The following is an 18130-nucleotide window of genomic DNA, read 5'->3' on the forward strand; positions in this document are numbered from 1 at the left end:
CACACACAGTTTGGTCATTCCTGGAAAGCATCAGCTGTCCTTTGGACTGCGCTGATTCTGACTGTTTACATTTGACAAAAATCAACCAGGTGACTCCTCTCAGCTTAATCGACTGAGTGTGATCCTCTCCTGCTAACCTACTTGACCAGCCTCACAAATGATCATCAGATTACAGCTGCCAGGGACAGAGGGACCGGCCAGACTTAATGGAAAACTTAAACTCATATTACAGAGTGTACACATTAACACAGTCTGTACAGTCAGAAGCGCCAGCAGATCAAAAGTCAAAGGATTGATAGATATGGTACCGCTGACCTGTTTGGACAACTGTCAAACGTGCTATAGTCTCCCAGAGGCTTAAAAGGAATCAACGTTACACTAAGATAGTGGTGAGGAGTAGCATCACTCAACAACACTTTGTGTAATCTGCACATTTTACCTGAAACTAGGGCTGCAAAAAAATCATATTGTGATTACTGTGACAGATTGTGAAATAAGTCCCAATTTTAGTGGGAATGGTGATTTTTGTTTATCATTTTCAAGTTAAAAAAATATAGAAATAATTATGATGTGATTTTTTTCTGGTCTGTATCAAACAAGCATGTTTCCATATGTCTAGAATATGATTTGTAGGCAAGGGCATCTCTGCAGCACCACATAGCTTCATTTGTAATGGTATGTTATAACACATTTTACCTTTATCCAAAAATTGCAGCTCCTGCGACCTGAATATTGCACTTGGGCACATCGCAATGTCAGTATTTCAAATAATTGTGCAGCTCTTTCTGGAAGTTGAGGATAGAAACAGAATTATCTATTTACTTATTTACTTTATTCACAATGCCTTGAGTCTAGAAAATGAATGTCTTTGTCTGAAAATTCTTCAATCAGGCTGAAAATGTCAAGATAAGATGCTATTTATGATGATGACCTTATCTGTGTTCATCTTGTCCACAGTGTTGGGTCTCTGACATCTGTTTCACATGAAGAACCAGCTGGATAAATCAGTTTATTTTGTTTTGTTCTCTTTTTCAGCATTAAGATGTAACAGTGATCAGATTTTAGATTTTCTTTTTATCAAAGACATGCTTTAGTACATTTATGTAGATCCACAACAGTTTTCTGTTCAACTGGATTTAAAAATAGCAATACATTAAATGGTCTTACTCACAAACTCTAAACAAAGATGAAATGACTATCAGGTCACAACTAAACACTGAATGCCACAGCCCTGCCATCTACCTCAACAAAAATCTTTTGTTCTAATTTGCGAGACAAACTTATGGTTCACCCAAATTACAGCTTTGCATGTGGTCCGTGCTTTTATCTGCCCCAGGCTTCATTACTGTGATGCATTCTTAGCTACCAGCATGGCAATACCAATCTGTCACCATTTTAGTCCCGAGTCAAATATCTCAACAACTACTGGATGGATTGCTGTAAAATTTGCTAGATATACACAATGCTGAGAGGATACATCCTGCTGACTTTGGTGATCCCGTGACTTCCTGCAGTGTCACCAGTAGGTGTAGTGGTAGTTGATGAGGCAGGTGTGCCCCTAGATAGATTGGTAGGTTACCAAGGAGTAACTGGGTATAATCCCTTTCATGTTCCAGTTGCTTTTTGGCCGATAGGTTGGTATAATGTAAATAGCCAGAAAAAGAGGTGGGTATATCCTGTATACATGCGTAAACCCGGGACTACACCAGTGCCAGCAAGTCAACGTCAATACTTCTCCTGTGAAATATCTTAACAGATACTCGGATTGGCGCAACATTTGGGACACGCATTCTTGTCCCCCTAAGGATGAAGCGTATTCACTTTGGTGATCTTGAAATTTCCTCTAGGGCCATCATCAGGTCAAATGATCAGCAGCTCCATAGCTTGCTTTGACAGTTGGTTGGTCAACCCATGAAAATTTTGGTTAGATGCCTTAAATAAGGTCTGTGGTTAACACAAGCTTTATTTTGCGACATAAACCACATCAGTGAATACCTCACTTGTGAATTTTGAAGCTCTTAGGTGTCTTAAAAAAAGATGGTTGCTAATAAATTGCTAAAGGAAACTACAGTGTGTGTCACGACGGTGGCAGCATTGAAGTTATGAGACTGTACTGTAGTTTCTTTATAGCCTAACGTTAGCTTTTTACTTCTGGCGATTACATTTACACTTCAAAAGTCATACAAGTGGTGTTCCTTTGTGAGGATTATCTTGCTAAACATAAAGTGTATCATAAACTTTTTGTTTTTGTTTGCCACAGAGCTTATTTTTTTTGCAATAATCCAAAAGCTAATGGAAAAATCCCATAGGCTTTTTGAGGAAGGAACCAAGGTGCCGCAGCACTCCATACCTGTAAATTCGATGACATTCCTTTCAGTCTTTGGTCATAACCAATCTGGCAGAGGCCCTCAGGTGATTCACAATCAAGTTTCAGGCTGTGGGGCTCCGAAACTATTTATTTTTTACATATGACAATGTGTTTCTCCAAACTGTTTATAATTTCATCTCATATTATCTCCCACCATTTTTTAACTCCTTGCATTAAGTCCCCCTATTTAGCATTTATAACCAGCATGCAAACATTTAAAAGGTTTAGAACATACTATAAAGCTATATGCAGATGACATTTTTAAGTCTTTATTAATGCATTTGTCAGTATTTATAAGTTTATGAAACGATACAACTGTATTTTAATATAATGTCATTTATTTCTGTTTATACACCAGCCTCTCCACTCATGGATGGATGAGTTATAGCTGTTGACAAATACATTAACACATGTATTGGTTTACATTCTAGCATATTAACCTGCGTGTAGCTCCTAAATAGGGGGATTTAAGTTAAGGGTTGACACAATCTTTACTATATTTTTTATATCAGTCTGTTTTAATTGTCAGGAGAAGGAAACTAAAACTAAAGACAGAGAATGATGATTAATTATTTTTATCACAACCTTTTGTGATTGTTTCACCTGTTAAACTGCAAAATGATGATTAATCAAAGACAACCTACTGCAGTAAGTCTCAGAAATGAAAACTGATAAAGATCCAGATTATTTCCCTGTGCTGAAGCACGTAACACACCGCGTTTGCTGTGTCACTCAAGTAATTATGTTTACACAGTGGTTAATCAACTACAGACTTCTGCTCCTGTTAATGTGACGTGCTGAAATTTTATAGTCTCAGATGTAGAGAGGCGAGGACTCAATCTGTAATAATGAATTATGGCCACATACATATGTAGGAAAACAAAATACTTTATTTGAATCATTTACAGACTTGATGCATGTTGCACATACAGTACCACGCTTACTACAATGCAGCCCAAAATAAATAAAACCCTTCCTTAAAAATAAATACCAACCACACAACTCAGCAGTTTGAGCACACTTACAGAATCATCTCCCAATTAATGCTGATGGGTTTTTCAATACAACAGATCCAATTTTGTTGTTCTTTGACACTGACATAACAAAATCCCCCCCCCCCCCCCCCCCCGCAAAAAACAGAAAAGGATTCAAACAAGGCAGGACAATCAAACACTTGCTCCCACTGAAGCGTCAGATCATTTCTTCCGACATTCAAGGAGAAAAAAAAGAGGGTAAATCTAGATTGTGCTGCATGTCCTTTTGCTGATGGAGTCAACAAACAGTAGAAGTTTAATATTTAATATTCAGTAAAAAGTGTAAGTCTAACAATGAGGACATCTGCATCTTATAGTTATTTAATAGATGATTTAATTAAAAATGATGCTACAATGCCACAATTCCAGGTGTTTATTGCAGATGTCCCTGTGAGAATCAAACTTACTGTATTGATCCATTGATTAAACTCTAAAAGGCCACTTTAAATGAACTTTTAAACAGTATAAAGACACTGAATTGGTGCAATAATCTTATGATATGTACAGTACATGTAACAGGTAGTTGTGCGCACATCCTGTTCTATATTTACTGTGGGTAAAGTAAGGGACAGGATAACAGACTATATGAAAGAAAAATACTGAATCAAAGCTCCCAAAACTGGTCTGAAAAAAGGTAACATTCAACAGTCTCAGGACTACAATGTCATTCGATCGGCATCACCATGACATTCTGTACAGACATTCAAGGGCCTCAGAGGATGAACCCTACGGACTTTGACTTAACTTGGTGATCCACTGACTTTTTCTCAGAGTGCCACCAACAAGTCACACGTTTAAAAATGTTTCCCTTTTTCAGACCGATTAGTTTTGGGAGTATTAAAAGGAATATTTAGACATCTTAGTAAACCTGCTTATTCACTTTATTACAGAGAATTAGATGAGAAAAATCGATACAACTCTAATTGTCTGAGAGTGGTATTCATCTTCTCATCTGACTCTTGGCAAGAAAGGGAAATTTTCTGATGGGAAGTTTTCTGATTAAACTGTTCTTTGAATAACTTTAAAGCTCAGCCTTTGCCCAAAAAGATCCTGGAAGGCGTGGTGGGTTTGCCAAAGAACAAAGTTGTGCAACACCTTCAGCTTTTGCCCTTAAGGGGAGTTTGTCTGGAATAACACGGCCCTCATAAATCAAAGCCCCATCAATGACCTCCCTATCCAGCCCCGACGACCACAGAACCACCACGTGGAAGTCTGTCCCTTTTCCTTTGAAGAGAGGGAACGAGAAAGGATGGCACTGAAAGACAAGAGGCTGGAGGTGGAAAAGAAATGAAGAGGTACCACATTTCATGACCCAGACACTGCCAGACTTCTCCATGAGAATAGGACACTAGAGCCCACAAAGCCTGAGCTGTTCCGACTGCTCTTGGATGAACGAGGAGCTGTGAGGAGCAGATGCTGGGAACAGAAGATGACAGAAGAACAGAAATGGGAGGAAGCAGCAGGATTCAAAGCCAGACCCAACACAGTCACTCATAAAGAGCCTTTCCTGCCAAAAAAAAAGAGAGTCGGGCTACAGTGGCTGTGGAGGCTTTTGAGCTGTCAATGCAGCGTCGGGCCCAGGAGCGGCAAGAGAACAAGTAGCTGGTCAGTGACGAGGAGGCTTTCAGTATGTTCATGGAGGAGGAAAGGAGACAAGAGGAGGAGTGGGGAGAGAAGGAGGAGATCGCCAGACTGTGGCAAGAACAGGTTCACACTTCTCAACCAATCAGACAGCACAAGCCTGTAGAGGCGAAGAAGAGTGAAGTTCCTCTCACAGTCCAAAGTCACCAAACTTCTCTGTCTGCTTGTGATCGGCTCAACTTACTCCACTCTATCTGCATACTTTAGAACTTCAAGTTTTTTCATCTCTCTCTCAAGTGAAATGTTGCATCTTTGACATTGTTAGTTGGTAGAATACCGGCTGTAAAGTTGTAAATCAGTGTGTATTTGAGATGACTGATGCAAATAGAGGTTTTAAAATATTTTTTAAAACTGCTCTTTGAACAAAGCTTGAATTGACAATGCAGTAATGCATCTCTCTCACTGCCACTGAGTGTGACATGCCTGAAGGCCACGAACAAACCAGTGGAACACCAGCTGATGTTACAGAGAGTAAAAACCATCATTGATAATGCAAAAGTACTGTTTTGATTGTAATAAGATGAAATAAACATTGAGAGAGAAAGTGCAACTACACAATAAATTAAAAATCTACAGTAGGACCACAAGTAATTATTTTCAATCAATCGATTAATCGTTTGGTCTGTAAAATTACTGAAAGTAGTGGAAAAAAACTCCTAAGTGCTCGTTTTGTCTCATCAGCTGTCACAAACCCAGATATTTAGTTTACAGTCGTAGAGGAAAAATAAAAGCAGAATGTTTGGCATTTTGACAAATGATAAATCAATTATCAAAAGTTGCTAATTAACTTTCTGTCGATCGACTAAGCAAGTAATCAACTAATTGTTAAACAGATGACATTTCCACTGACCTACAGTTCTAACTCGTATCCTGCTGAGGAAAATGCTTGATAACGTGGTTTGAAAAATAAGGCAAAATATACGAGTTCATCCGTGCTGAGATTCAAAGCTATGCTTGTTCAATACAATATAAACAAACATCATCATCAACAACAAACAGGAATTCTGACGCCACGAGAGCTGAAAGTTACACTTCTTGAAAACAGAAGTTACTGTTGGTAAAGCCTTTTCCCCGTCTGAACTCTGATATTTACCACCGGGTCATGTCTAGAGGGATTTTAACCTGCAGAGGGAGTTGGGACACGACAGGCTGCTGAGCTGAGTTTGTTGTCTTGTCCTCCTGTCAGCCCTGAGGTCACTGTGGGGGTGTGACAGCACCAGGTGAAACCCGGTCATCACATGGCCATCTGTGTCGCACCTTCTTCATTCACCGTCCAAGTCCAGCTTAAACAGAGTTTCCTGGCGGCAGAACAACACACGGCTTAGTTGACATACTGCACCACAATAAGCCTTTGACCTGATGGGTGCCAGTCAAGTTGTGTTTATCTGGGATGCTACAGAGTGCTTTTTAAACAAAAACTATGAGACATTTCAATCAAACGAAGCTAATTAATATAAAGTCCAACTGATATTGGCTTTTTGAAGCTACTACAGTGTTTATATTTGTGAGTTTAGTCATCAGATAACATATAATCCAGTTTTGCTGAGTAAAATTAGTGGTGATCACAATATGTTCTGAATTGGGCATTCATTTTACAGTTAAAAAATAAACCACTAACACAACACTTACCAAAAATTTAACAGTAAATTTACATTATTTATTTATTTATTTATTTATTTTTTACAAAAAATACAATTACAAAAAATATGCAATAAATAAATAAATAATATAACATAAAATAAAAATAAAATAAAGTAAAATAAAAATGAAATTAAATGAAATGAAATATAAAATAAAATAAAAATGCAGCCAAAAATAACAAATTATCCTGGACTGTAAAAAAATATGACGTGTGGAGAAGCCTGTATTATGAACATAAAATTAACTTAATTTCTGGTGGTTAAATAGCTGACCATCGGTGACTAATTCTCCTTGGGGGCTACAACTATTATCAATTTCATTATTGATTAATCTGCTGATTATTTTCCTGAGACACTCAGACAGGATGTCAGCAGAAAGCTAATTGCTCATCACATTTTCATAGTGACATCTTAAAGGTTAAGTTCCGTATTTTTTAACCTGGACCCTTATTTTACCATTTGTACCATGTCTAAAAGACTTATGAGCACAACAGGTTCTGACATGCTCGACAGAGATGGACTTTTTGGTTCAAGAGTAGGATTTTGTTTAACCAGAAACAGCCGTGAAAACCCGCTAGACTCAAATAAACGGTAATTTTTGCCTCGTAAAACAAAGTTCACTCAAAGTTGATAAAAACAAAATAAAACTTAAAAAAGTCATTTTGGTTCGTCAGCCTTTTTAATGTTCCAATAATGACTACCTCTGGTTTGGCTGAAATAATCCCTTAACTCACCAAGTCAGATGTCAAAGTGTGTTGCCTCTATACACGCTAAAATTACTGTTTATTTAAATGGAGTCTGGTGGGTTTGGTGACAGTGATTTTGACACTGTTTCTGTTTAAACAAAAGGGAGCTTAACATTTTAACTGTTCACATTTAAAAAGTTGGAACTTGCATTTTTATTTTTTTTTTTAATTAAAATATGACTTCAACAATGAATCAGTTATCAAGTACCAGCACTTCACCTATGACATTTCTGTATTACAACTTCTACTTCTTATCATTTACTGAACTACATTCGACCAGTCATTTTCTCCTAGCAATCATTTTCTAATTACCAATAAACAACATATGATCCCCTTTGAAATATTCCGTCATTACAAACATCCAACTTATATAAGTTATGTAGCAGGTACAGTTCAGTTGATCATTGTTCCTTGTGAACACAGCTGCATTTACACAGCAAGTTTGTGTCAATTAGACTTGACGGAGGAAGATTCAGCACTTCTCACAATGACCTCGACCTATATAAGCATACGAGACCCCTGAATATCATTTTAAAAGCTTGACACAGTCGGTGCATCTCCAAACATTTCACCCCTCCTCCTCTGCTGACAGAAGCTTCCCTTGAGGAGACGGAGGCAGGAAATGTGAAAGAGGACAGGAAGAGAGGAAAAGTAGGGGTCACTGGCTACAGTGATGTTGTCACACTAACTCTAGTAAACTGACTCCACTCCAGAAACAGACATTTTCAACCATGCCAGAAGCAGTGTCAGTCTGTCCGTCCACAACTTTGGTCTAAAAGTTCTCATTAACTATTCGCTGGATCACCATGAAATTTGAAGACATTCATGTTCTCCAGAGGACAAAAACTACTGATGTTGGTGACCCACTGACAGGTTGATATTTCTGGTTTTTACTGAAATATATTGACAATTTCTGGATGATTGCCTGACGTTTTATTTATTTACTTTTTTTAACAGACAACTGATTTTGCCTTGTAGGTGACTCATGACTTTGGTAACTGATCTTCCCTCGAGTGCCACCAGCAGGTTTGGGACACAATTTTGTACATGTCATGGTTGCCAGATTATGGATTCTTCCTACTACGGTGACCCAGTGTTAGCATGGCTGTTGACTCTAAGTCTTCTTTTAGGTGTCAAAAACTAATTTCATTTAGTTTCTGTGTGTTTTGCTGAGTGTTTTGGTGGTGCTTTTGAAATATTTTCTTTCATTAAGAACATATTACAGCACTAAAGGTTTTATGTTCAGGCTTATCTTTGCCTGACTGATGGATGTCTCAGATTTTTTTGCAGTTGTTGTTGCTGTTCCTGAACCTGCAGTGCTCCAGCTCCTCTACAGCTTTATGTCATTACTGAAATGTGAGTTTTTTTGCCTTCTTTAGGTAGGAAGCAGTGAACCCAAAAAGCAACATTTTGTTTTTTGAAAACGTGTGAAAAATGAAACAGCACTGACTGCTCTGTTAAGTCTCATTTACAACCGTTTCATGTAATCTCTGTCATGTTTAATAGATTTTGAGAATGATGTTTGACTCTCAGCATGGTCACAGTGGAGGAACTGCCGACTCAAAAATTGGGAAAAGCATCACTTCCTGGGGAGGAAACACCTGTGGATCCTGTGGCTGTGGGAGCAGCAGCTTTTGATAAAAAGGCACAGACTTTTTAAAGTGGGTTGTGTGAGGTAGCCTACTTAACCATAGTCAGTGTATAACACGCAGTAGATGGCAACCTGCATGTGCCCAGTTTGGGGCAGGCTGGAGTACCTACTGTTGTGAATGAGGGCAGCAGTAAAGTAGATTTTAGCCACCTTAAAAAACCCTCCTACACAGATATACAGTATCTCTATATTTTTTGGTGGGCCTTATTTTTATAGGTGGCTAATATGTTTTGCTGCTTCTCCAAAGTGGGGGCACTCCGACTGCCATCTACTGTACTTCAGTAGGTAATACACTGGATAAGTACCTCATAAACCCCACTTCAAAACATCTGAACTATCCCTTTAAGCACTGTGGCAGAAACAATGGCCACACTAACATTAACCCTTACAGCATAGAAGGATGAAAACAGCAGACTTTTTGCCTCTGACTGGGATAACTGCACTGGTTTTAACCAGGATGGGATTCTACAGACTGCTCGTTAAATAACACTGTCAGAAAACTGCCTATATCAAATATTGTTTGTGCCAAAGTTCAAAAGCTATACATTTGTCTACTTTGAGTTTCCCTCAGAATGTTTCTTAGCACCCCTGAAAACTTACATATGTCCCTACAATATTAGAGAGTCATCAGTGTCCAACAATCAGCACCACTGGGCATTATTAAGAATATAATAACACAGTTAAATGTCATATACAAGACATTATTCCAAGTTTCAACCCTGTTTCCATGTGTTGATTATTCACTTCTCTTGTGAGATACTAAATATGTATGAAAAAGAAAGATAATTTTTACATTAAATGAAAAATGGAAATATTTTTAATTACTCGCACTTTACCATTAGCTAGTGTTCAGCTTGTAGAGCATTATGTATGTTTAGATATCAGCTGACAAAAACTTTGACCTGCCTCCACCTGTCTAATCCAATCACATGTCAAGGATTTAATTTAAACGTCTCTCATAAACTAAACCCTGTCCACATGTAGCCTGTCACATTACTGAAGCTAAATACGCTGTAAACTTTCATTTCATTCACTTTGAGTTACACACTTAAACTCAAGTCACCTGCTTCATCTCAGCTGTGCAGGTGAGGTGTGATTCTCTCATGTTAAACAACTGTTTCAACTTTGACAAAAAGTTTAGTGTCATAGTAAGAAGCTGGCTGAGACAATATGTTTTCAGGGTCTTTGAAAGCAAAGACATTCTAGAAACATCATCATGAGCTCTTCTTTTCTCATCGTTAAATATGTCGGTTGTGTTCTGTCTAAAGTTTGGTTTTATCTGCTGACGGACATATCTGTGTGCGATCCTCAAACTATTTTTATTCTTTCTGTCTAAAGTTTGTCACATCATAAACACTGCCTCCAAAATAACCATGACGTGAAAAATCTACACCTCTTTAAAACTGTTATATATATATATATCTCAAGTGTACACATGTGCAGCTGAATGAATGGTACCTTCTCTCTGCAGGTGAATGAGGATGTCTGTGACTGGTTTTTTTTTTTTTTTTTTTTTTTTTTTTTAAATGTGTGTGTGTGTTTCTTGCCTTGACGAGACATATGTTTGGACCCACTTGCGGCTCCTGGATGATGAGTGGGTCCTGGGACTCTTTGAGGGAGAAGCTCTGCTCAGTGAGAGACCTGGATGTACTGAACTCCTCTCTCCACCACCACAGAGCCATTCCCACCACCAGCACACTGAGAAACACTGGGAAACACACACGCACATGTGAATATGTTAAGTCCATCAGAATCACCAATGATTCATTAGAAGCTGCCAGACATTTAGGATACATTTTCCTGACAAATAAATAGAATAATGACAACACATTATTGCCTCTCTAGCTACTCAAAGACACTTTACATGATAAACTCGGTAAGTAAACACACATGTAGCTTGAAACCAAGGACGTATTGACACACTAAAAAAAGCCTGAAGACACACAGACTGGTCCTATTTTAAAATTTTAAAATCTTAAGGACTGTGTTTGTTTGTGGACAGACTTGTAATGTAAACACCATGTTTTATTTACATTTGTAGACTGTTGAATGAGGCAACTTTTGCAACCATTGCTCCTCTTCTTTACAGTATGTATAGTATGTGCACATACAAGACATTTGAATAAATACTTAAAGAAAAAGAAATAAACTATAATGGGTACATGGAAAACTAAAATAATAATAAAACTACAAATTAAAAAACTACACAGAGCATGAGGAGACAAAAACTGCAGGTAAAGTGACAGTGGTGTGTTTAAAGTGACAGCAGTGTGAGATATAATATAATAGCAGCAGAGTCAGCAGGTCTGTGTTAACAGTGTGGACCAGACTGATCATATGATTAAGTCATGGTACTTGGTGTCTGTCTGTAGTAATAGAGATTTAATATAAATACAGAATATGACACAAAAAATCTGTAACATATTGACATATTAGTATAACATAGTATAATATTTTAAAAGGTCCCGTATTGTAAAAAGTCCAATTTCCATGTCTTTTTTGATATAAAGCAGATAAAGGTGCTATAAAAGTAGCAAGACACTCAGTCTGCAGAGAATTAACAGTCCATATTCAGACACTGTGCTTTTAATTGAGCTGTTAGGATCTCTGTGAGGTTGTGATAGACTGTCAAAATTCAAACATAAACACTCTAAACTAGTCCATACCCACTGAGTACAGCATACCATACCATGACTTAGTCATACCAAAAATTAGAACAACAGAACAGCAGAACAAACGTCACATCACAACATCATGACAATTACAGAGAATGCAATCGCCGCTATTATGAATAATTTTGATGCAAAATATTTGTGTTGTTTATTCGTCTCAAATAAAAGTCTGTGTGAAAGCCTTAAGTCCTCCAGCTCAGCGGCTAGAGAGCTACTTAAAAGGTCCAGTGTGTAAGATTTAGTGGCATCTAGCATTGAGGTTGCAGAACTGAAACTTCTCCAAGTGTGTAGCACAACTACAGTGGCTGACAAGAAAATGTGTATGGCCCTTCCTGGAGTCACCTTCTACCTATGCCAATCCTCAATGCCTATGTGCAGTTTCACATAGATTGACCACGTCAGTGAGTAGAAAAACATGGGACAGACAGAATGACTGACTGACAGAATGACACACTGTCAGTTTCCGTGATTATGTACAGCATACCATACCATGACTTAGTCATACCAAAAATTAAAAAAAAAACAACAACATTGGGCCACAGGGGGAGCCACAGCGATTGGTCGCATTTTAGCCATTTTTAAGCATTTTTCTGTTGTTATAACGCCACCCAGTTGCCAATTAGAGTTAAATTTCTCCAGTCACCTTGAGGCGTCCTGTTCTACATATCTACCAAGTTTAGTAAAAATCAATATAGCGGTTAGGCCTAGATAAGAAATTAGCTCTCTAGCGCCCCCATTTTGTTTGATGGGGTCAATAATGGAGGGGTCCCCTCAGATTATGTGTGGTCATATGCCTACAAAGTTGCGTGGTGATCGGTGAAACCCTTGACATGTTATACACCTTTATGTGATGAGCCACGCCCTCCGCAATATTCATTGCCTTATAGAAGCTCAGTTTTAGTAAGTTTTCCAACTTTTGCCAAGAGGGAACTTTAGATATTGGTCCCTAGATTATGTTCACAGAGTTTCATGCAGATCAGTCAAACTTCCTAGGAAGAGATCGATTTTAAGGGTTTTTCAAAAAATTTAAGATGGCGGAAAATCTATACAACCAGAAGTTATGGGTTCTTGTGGCAAATTTATTCCTCATGAGGAGAGGCATCTCTGTGCAAAGTTTCATGTCTCTACAACATACAGGGCATGAGATATGCCCATTCAAAGTTTGCAATTTCAATTGGTTGCTATAGCGCCCCCCTTTGGCCAATTGATGTAAAATTGCTTCATTGGCATCCTCCCATGACCCTCTACCACTGTGCCAAATTTCACATGGATTGACCAAGTCAGTGAGGAGAAAAACATGGAACAGACACACAGACAGACAGAGTTTTTGTCATTATATAGTAAGATGGGTCCCTTTCTATTTCCTGTTGGAATGTTTTACAGTGTAACTGAATCCAAATGTCCACCCTCTGGACTTGTGGACTGAGCCCTCGCAGACTTCAGTTGTAGGTAGTGTGATGCATTTACTGTCATCACATAAAGTCTGTGAGGGCAGAGACGGCAAGCGGCTGATAGACAGCACTCAAGACTGTTTTATGCACTGCCGTGGAAACGATCAACTATCGCTGCTGTCATATTAATAATTATGTCATATAAGTTGATGAACAGTGCCTACTCATCTGTCCCTGCAGATAACAAGATGTACATGTCATGTACAGGCTTTTTTGTGACTGAACATAAATGCAGGCTATTAATACATCTCTATAAAACATACAGGCTACACACGTTCAAAAACAGGACAGGACTATAACTCAATAAATCTGGTATTACTTACATAAGAAGACCTTCTGTTTGTTGTTTTTCGGACATTTTTGTTAAGCCTATTTCACTGCACAGTCTGATAGGCTGCAATAATAAAATGCCATTTCAGTCCCTCTACAGCCTAGACTTGTACATATCTCTGTATCATGATGTGGTTGAATATTACTTCTGGCCTACACAATTCAAGTAGCATTTTATTTGGCCTAACTATTTTACACATTCATTGTTTTGTTTTTTTGGCAATTGAGAAAATCCCAACCTCATGTCCGTATTGCAATGAATTGTGGGTTATTAAAACAATGAAGTCTGCTAAAGTCTGCACCCCAAGTGGACTCCCTGGAAGTCTGCAGAAAGTCCACTTTAGCACCCTTGTGGACTGGTTGACTTGTGGATTTGGACAGCCCTAAGTACCCCCAGACATCCTGAGAACGCACTCGCAAACACTGCAAGTGCGGTCAAGTCTGGACATTTGAGCTGTGTCTCAATTAGAAGGCTGCAGCCTTTGAAGGACACGGCCTTCGCGATCGACATCGGCCACATCCTTTGAAGACCACATCAACAAAACCAAACGGTCTGGTCTGCGGAGGATTTCCTGGTTGTATCACCAGTTGTTCTCGCCCCGACCCATTGGCTTTCCTGTTACTTAGCAACCAGCTGTACTTGACAAAAGAAGGCATCGGCTAGTAAGTTAGTTAGCCCTAAATCATGGACCCAGAGTTATTATATATATTTGTTATTTAATACTTGAGATGATAAACCGCTGGAGATGCCGCTGTTTGATATATTTCAGGCTGATGGAGGACTGTATTCAGGTAAACTTATTAAATTAAGATTGTCACCAGCACGCAATGCATATTGTGAACCTGCTGGGCCACGAAGGATTCATCTGTGGCATCCTCCAAATTCTGGGAAAGAGGGCTGCATTTCTCGGCCGCATTTAAAAAAGGACCTTCCAAATGGGACAGCCTGGGTTTCGCCGATCGGTCTTCAAATGCAGCCTTCGAAGGCTGCAGCCCCTAAATTGAGACACATTCTTGGATTCTGCCTATGTGAACAGCATCAACTGACAGGAAGTAAATATGGACTCAAGCTGTTGCCTAGCAATGCAATTCCTGGGAAACGGTCTATAGATGTAAAACGTGCCAGTACAGTCATTCCTGGCTGCAATGATGATGAGGAGACGCTGAGCGCAAATGTGGGAGACCCACACCCAGCTAAGACAGAGCATTACATTAGGTGTTACTGCACAGACAGCATGAGGAAAATAAAGTGTTTCTTGAACATTGAAGCATGTAAAAATGTTCTAGATGAAACCCAAAATACAAGTATGGACCTGAAAATAAGCATAAATTATGATACAATTTATACTTTCATGGTCTTTATAAATGTGCCTGACTTGTTAAAAAAATCTGTATGTGGAAGCAGTTGCTCAACAACCCTTTACCCATGAGAATTCATGATAACAGAAGCTGACTGTTGCATGTTCATGACTCAGCAGGGAGTGACCATGTCAACGTCAGTGTGCGGTGGCGTCACGTTGCTATATTCTCTGTCTCACAGCACAAAAAGTTAAGTTACATCAAACTAATGCAGCTGGGAAACTGCAACTAAAAAGATAATCTGAGGACAAAACTACATCAGTATTTATCTTCTACAATCAATATTTGATTATGAGTCATGGTTACAGCAAAAACGTGCCAGTAACAAATGCCAAAGTGCCCCTACATTTTTGTTTCACCATTTCATTTGGCAGACTTGTATCTACCCTCGCTGTGTGACAAAAACATTGGCTATTTTTAACAATAGTGCCTTTCTGTGCCATTTTAGGAGATAAAAAGTTTCTTACTGATAACAGAGAGGATCCCAGCAAACGCAGGGTCAGATACACTTGGTGCAGGAACTCTGCGGGAAATGGCAGGAATTTCTTGAGATTTTTTTTGTCCTTTTTCTGGAGGAGTGCAGCTGAACTCTGGACTCTTAGACAGTAGGTTGACTATGCACTCGTGCTGGCACACTGTCCTGGTATGTCCGCATACAGATGGCCCTAAGAACAAGGCGAAAGTACATTCAGGTGAGAGGAATCGGCAACTGCAAGGTTACTGTGATGAAAAGGTCAAAGGCCAGCAGCTCCAACTGGGTATCCATTTTTCTCAGTCTACACTTGAAGGAACCCCTGACCTTCTTACTAAAATACAACTTTAGACCCCCAAATCACCACACAGACATACAGCATGTGTTAAATTTATTTCACTGGTCATACCCTTTGGTTGGAGAACAGGCTGAATGATAACCACACCACCCGGTGAAGTGACGTTTGACAGGAGTACTTGGAAGTTGCCACCGTTGTGTTTGTTGGCTCGGCAGATGGATTGCGTCACTTCTTCACTCCAATACACAAAACCCTGAAGCAGAATTCAGAACAGAATGGTTTTAATTGCAAAGATTAGAGCATCAGCTGGAGGCTGAGTTTAGAAAACTATCCTCACGAACAGGAAATCAAGGAATGTAACACACACAGGAAAAAAAATTTACTTGTAGATTACATCTCTGGAAAATGCATCCCCCTCTGTCATAAACACTGCAACAGAACCACACTCCATCATCTGGTCACCTCTCACTAATTTATAACAAATTTGATTCCATCCATCTTGTTATTTTTCTTGCCTGCGTACCAGCTGTAACTTGAAAATGCTCCTGTATTTGTATCCACCTCTACAACTCTATAAAAATTCACATACACACATAGTGCGGTACATACACACACACATACATACATACATACATACATACATACATAACATACATCCACATTCAGTTCTCAGAATTCAGTTTCAGTTTAATGAGACACGCATCTGTTTGCTGAAGAAGAGTAATTGAATACAGATTCACAGAACTCTGGTCCTCCTCTAAATTATAGATGCAAAACCAAAACAGACAGTGGCAGAAACGAGAAAACAGGAGAAAACGGTTTGAAGCTGCAGGCTGATGGCCAGCAGCAGCGCCAGGTCTTACCTGTGTGATGGCAGCAACAGAAAGTTTTCTGATCGGGGCACAAGCTCTGCCCTAATGGTGACACAGGGTCTTTTCTGCACATATAGTGGACTTGCCCTGGGTAGTATGTTTTTGGAAAATGGTATCCGCAGCCTTAACCAATTTACTTAATATTCAAGTGCCATGTTGTCTCCTATTGAAAGATACCTCCTTTTTAGATCTCTTGTCACATCAGGAGCTTGCACTTCTTGTTGGCCTTATATCAGCAAACAAAAATGTCAGCAGTTTGCTGGCAGCCTCCTTATTCTCTCTCCCAAAATCAATGGCTACAATCCCTATTGGATATAATCTATATGGAGATGCCACAGTCAAACATTGGTGCCTGGGCTTCCCTTAATGACAAAGCACATCTACTGGGTTATAGTCCTTATACCCTATTTGCTATTTTTATCTTTTAAATAGATATTTTTCCTTTCTTCTTCTTATTTTAATGTAATGTATGCATTATTATTAATATTATTATCCTCTAAGTTTGCTCATCTGGAAGGTAGTCGGAGCAGTCCAGGATCAGACCACCCACGCTGAGGTTTTCCCTACGCCTCAGTCCCTGCTGCTAGGAGACCATTTCGCTGGGAGGAGAGCAGGCAGCAGCTCCGGAGACGGACCTTCAGTTAGCAGCTGAAGCAGCTCAAAGTCAGCCAGCTGACCGTTCTGACTACCTGCCAGATCAGCAAACTATGTTGTGAAACCCCTTTATTTGAAAGACAGCAAATCTTTGAGGTAAATGCAAGTTTCATTTGCCAGCATCACTGGTCAATTTTACATGCAGGCCTCATGGAATTTGAAATGTTTTTATTTTCTTATTTTTTTATTTACCTCGAACACAGCCAGTCCAAATGGACGGTCCAGATAACCGTTCGACTCTATCACTGTTTTACGGTGACGGCCATCCAGATTTACTCTGGAGATGCTTCTCATTCCCTGATCCACCCAGTACAGCAGCTGACGAGGCATATCTAGGAACAAGGTCACATGAAAGCATGACTCTCAAAAATGAGTGGCAATATTAAGCAACACTGTCTGACCTCTGCGGAAATGCATACACAATGCACACACACACACACACACACACACACACACACTCTTCCCATTTTAAAGTGGAAGCTGAGGTTTTCCCCCTTCTTTAAACTTCTCTCTTCTAGTCCAAACAATCCACCAAGATTCGACTATAAATGAGATTTTAACTCTTTCTCAAGGTGTCTACAGGTATCAGATGTTTGAAGACCTTTTCAAAATATTTTCTAACAAAACTTAAGACAAATTTTTGGACCAACAATCTATTTTTTACTCAAGTGTTGCATGTTAAGTATAAAGGTAAGTAGTGTATATGTTGTCCTGTGCAGAGGTTGGTTTTATATGGGAATATGGCTATTAAAGTGAGTTAGGTTAATCTACATTTTGCCAACAGGCAGACAAGTTTGTGGCACTTAAGACCTCACAAATTCAAAATTAACAATATTCAAGGCCTTTGAAAGCCTAATAATAATAAAACTGAAGATGCTTTAAGAGTTTTTAAAGGACCTTCAGAGACCCTGCTTTCAGGAAGTTCAACAAAGATAAAAAAAC

The 18130-nt window shown here is 39.0% G+C and overlaps 1 protein-coding gene across 1 annotated transcript in view; it reads right to left on the reverse strand.

Annotated features, from left to right (window-relative positions):
* Window positions 1-3238: 3238 nt before the first annotated feature.
* Window positions 3239-18130, reverse strand: part of LOC117254095 (low-density lipoprotein receptor-related protein 8-like) — a 38770-nt gene continuing 23878 nt past the window's right edge. Inside the window, exons 10-14 of the mRNA XM_033622076.2 lie at window positions 17381-17520; window positions 15774-15915; window positions 15360-15557; window positions 10628-10788; window positions 3239-6341 (exon numbers count right to left, since the gene is read on the reverse strand). Of these exons, the coding sequence (XP_033477967.2) occupies window positions 6306-6341; window positions 10628-10788; window positions 15360-15557; window positions 15774-15915; window positions 17381-17520 (677 nt within the window). The 3' untranslated portion in view covers window positions 3239-6305. The remainder of the gene's footprint in view (window positions 6342-10627; window positions 10789-15359; window positions 15558-15773; window positions 15916-17380; window positions 17521-18130) is intronic.

This window comes from Epinephelus lanceolatus, chromosome 6 (assembly GCF_041903045.1).
Source record: "Epinephelus lanceolatus isolate andai-2023 chromosome 6, ASM4190304v1, whole genome shotgun sequence".
Lineage (NCBI taxonomy): Eukaryota > Metazoa > Chordata > Actinopteri > Perciformes > Serranidae > Epinephelus > Epinephelus lanceolatus.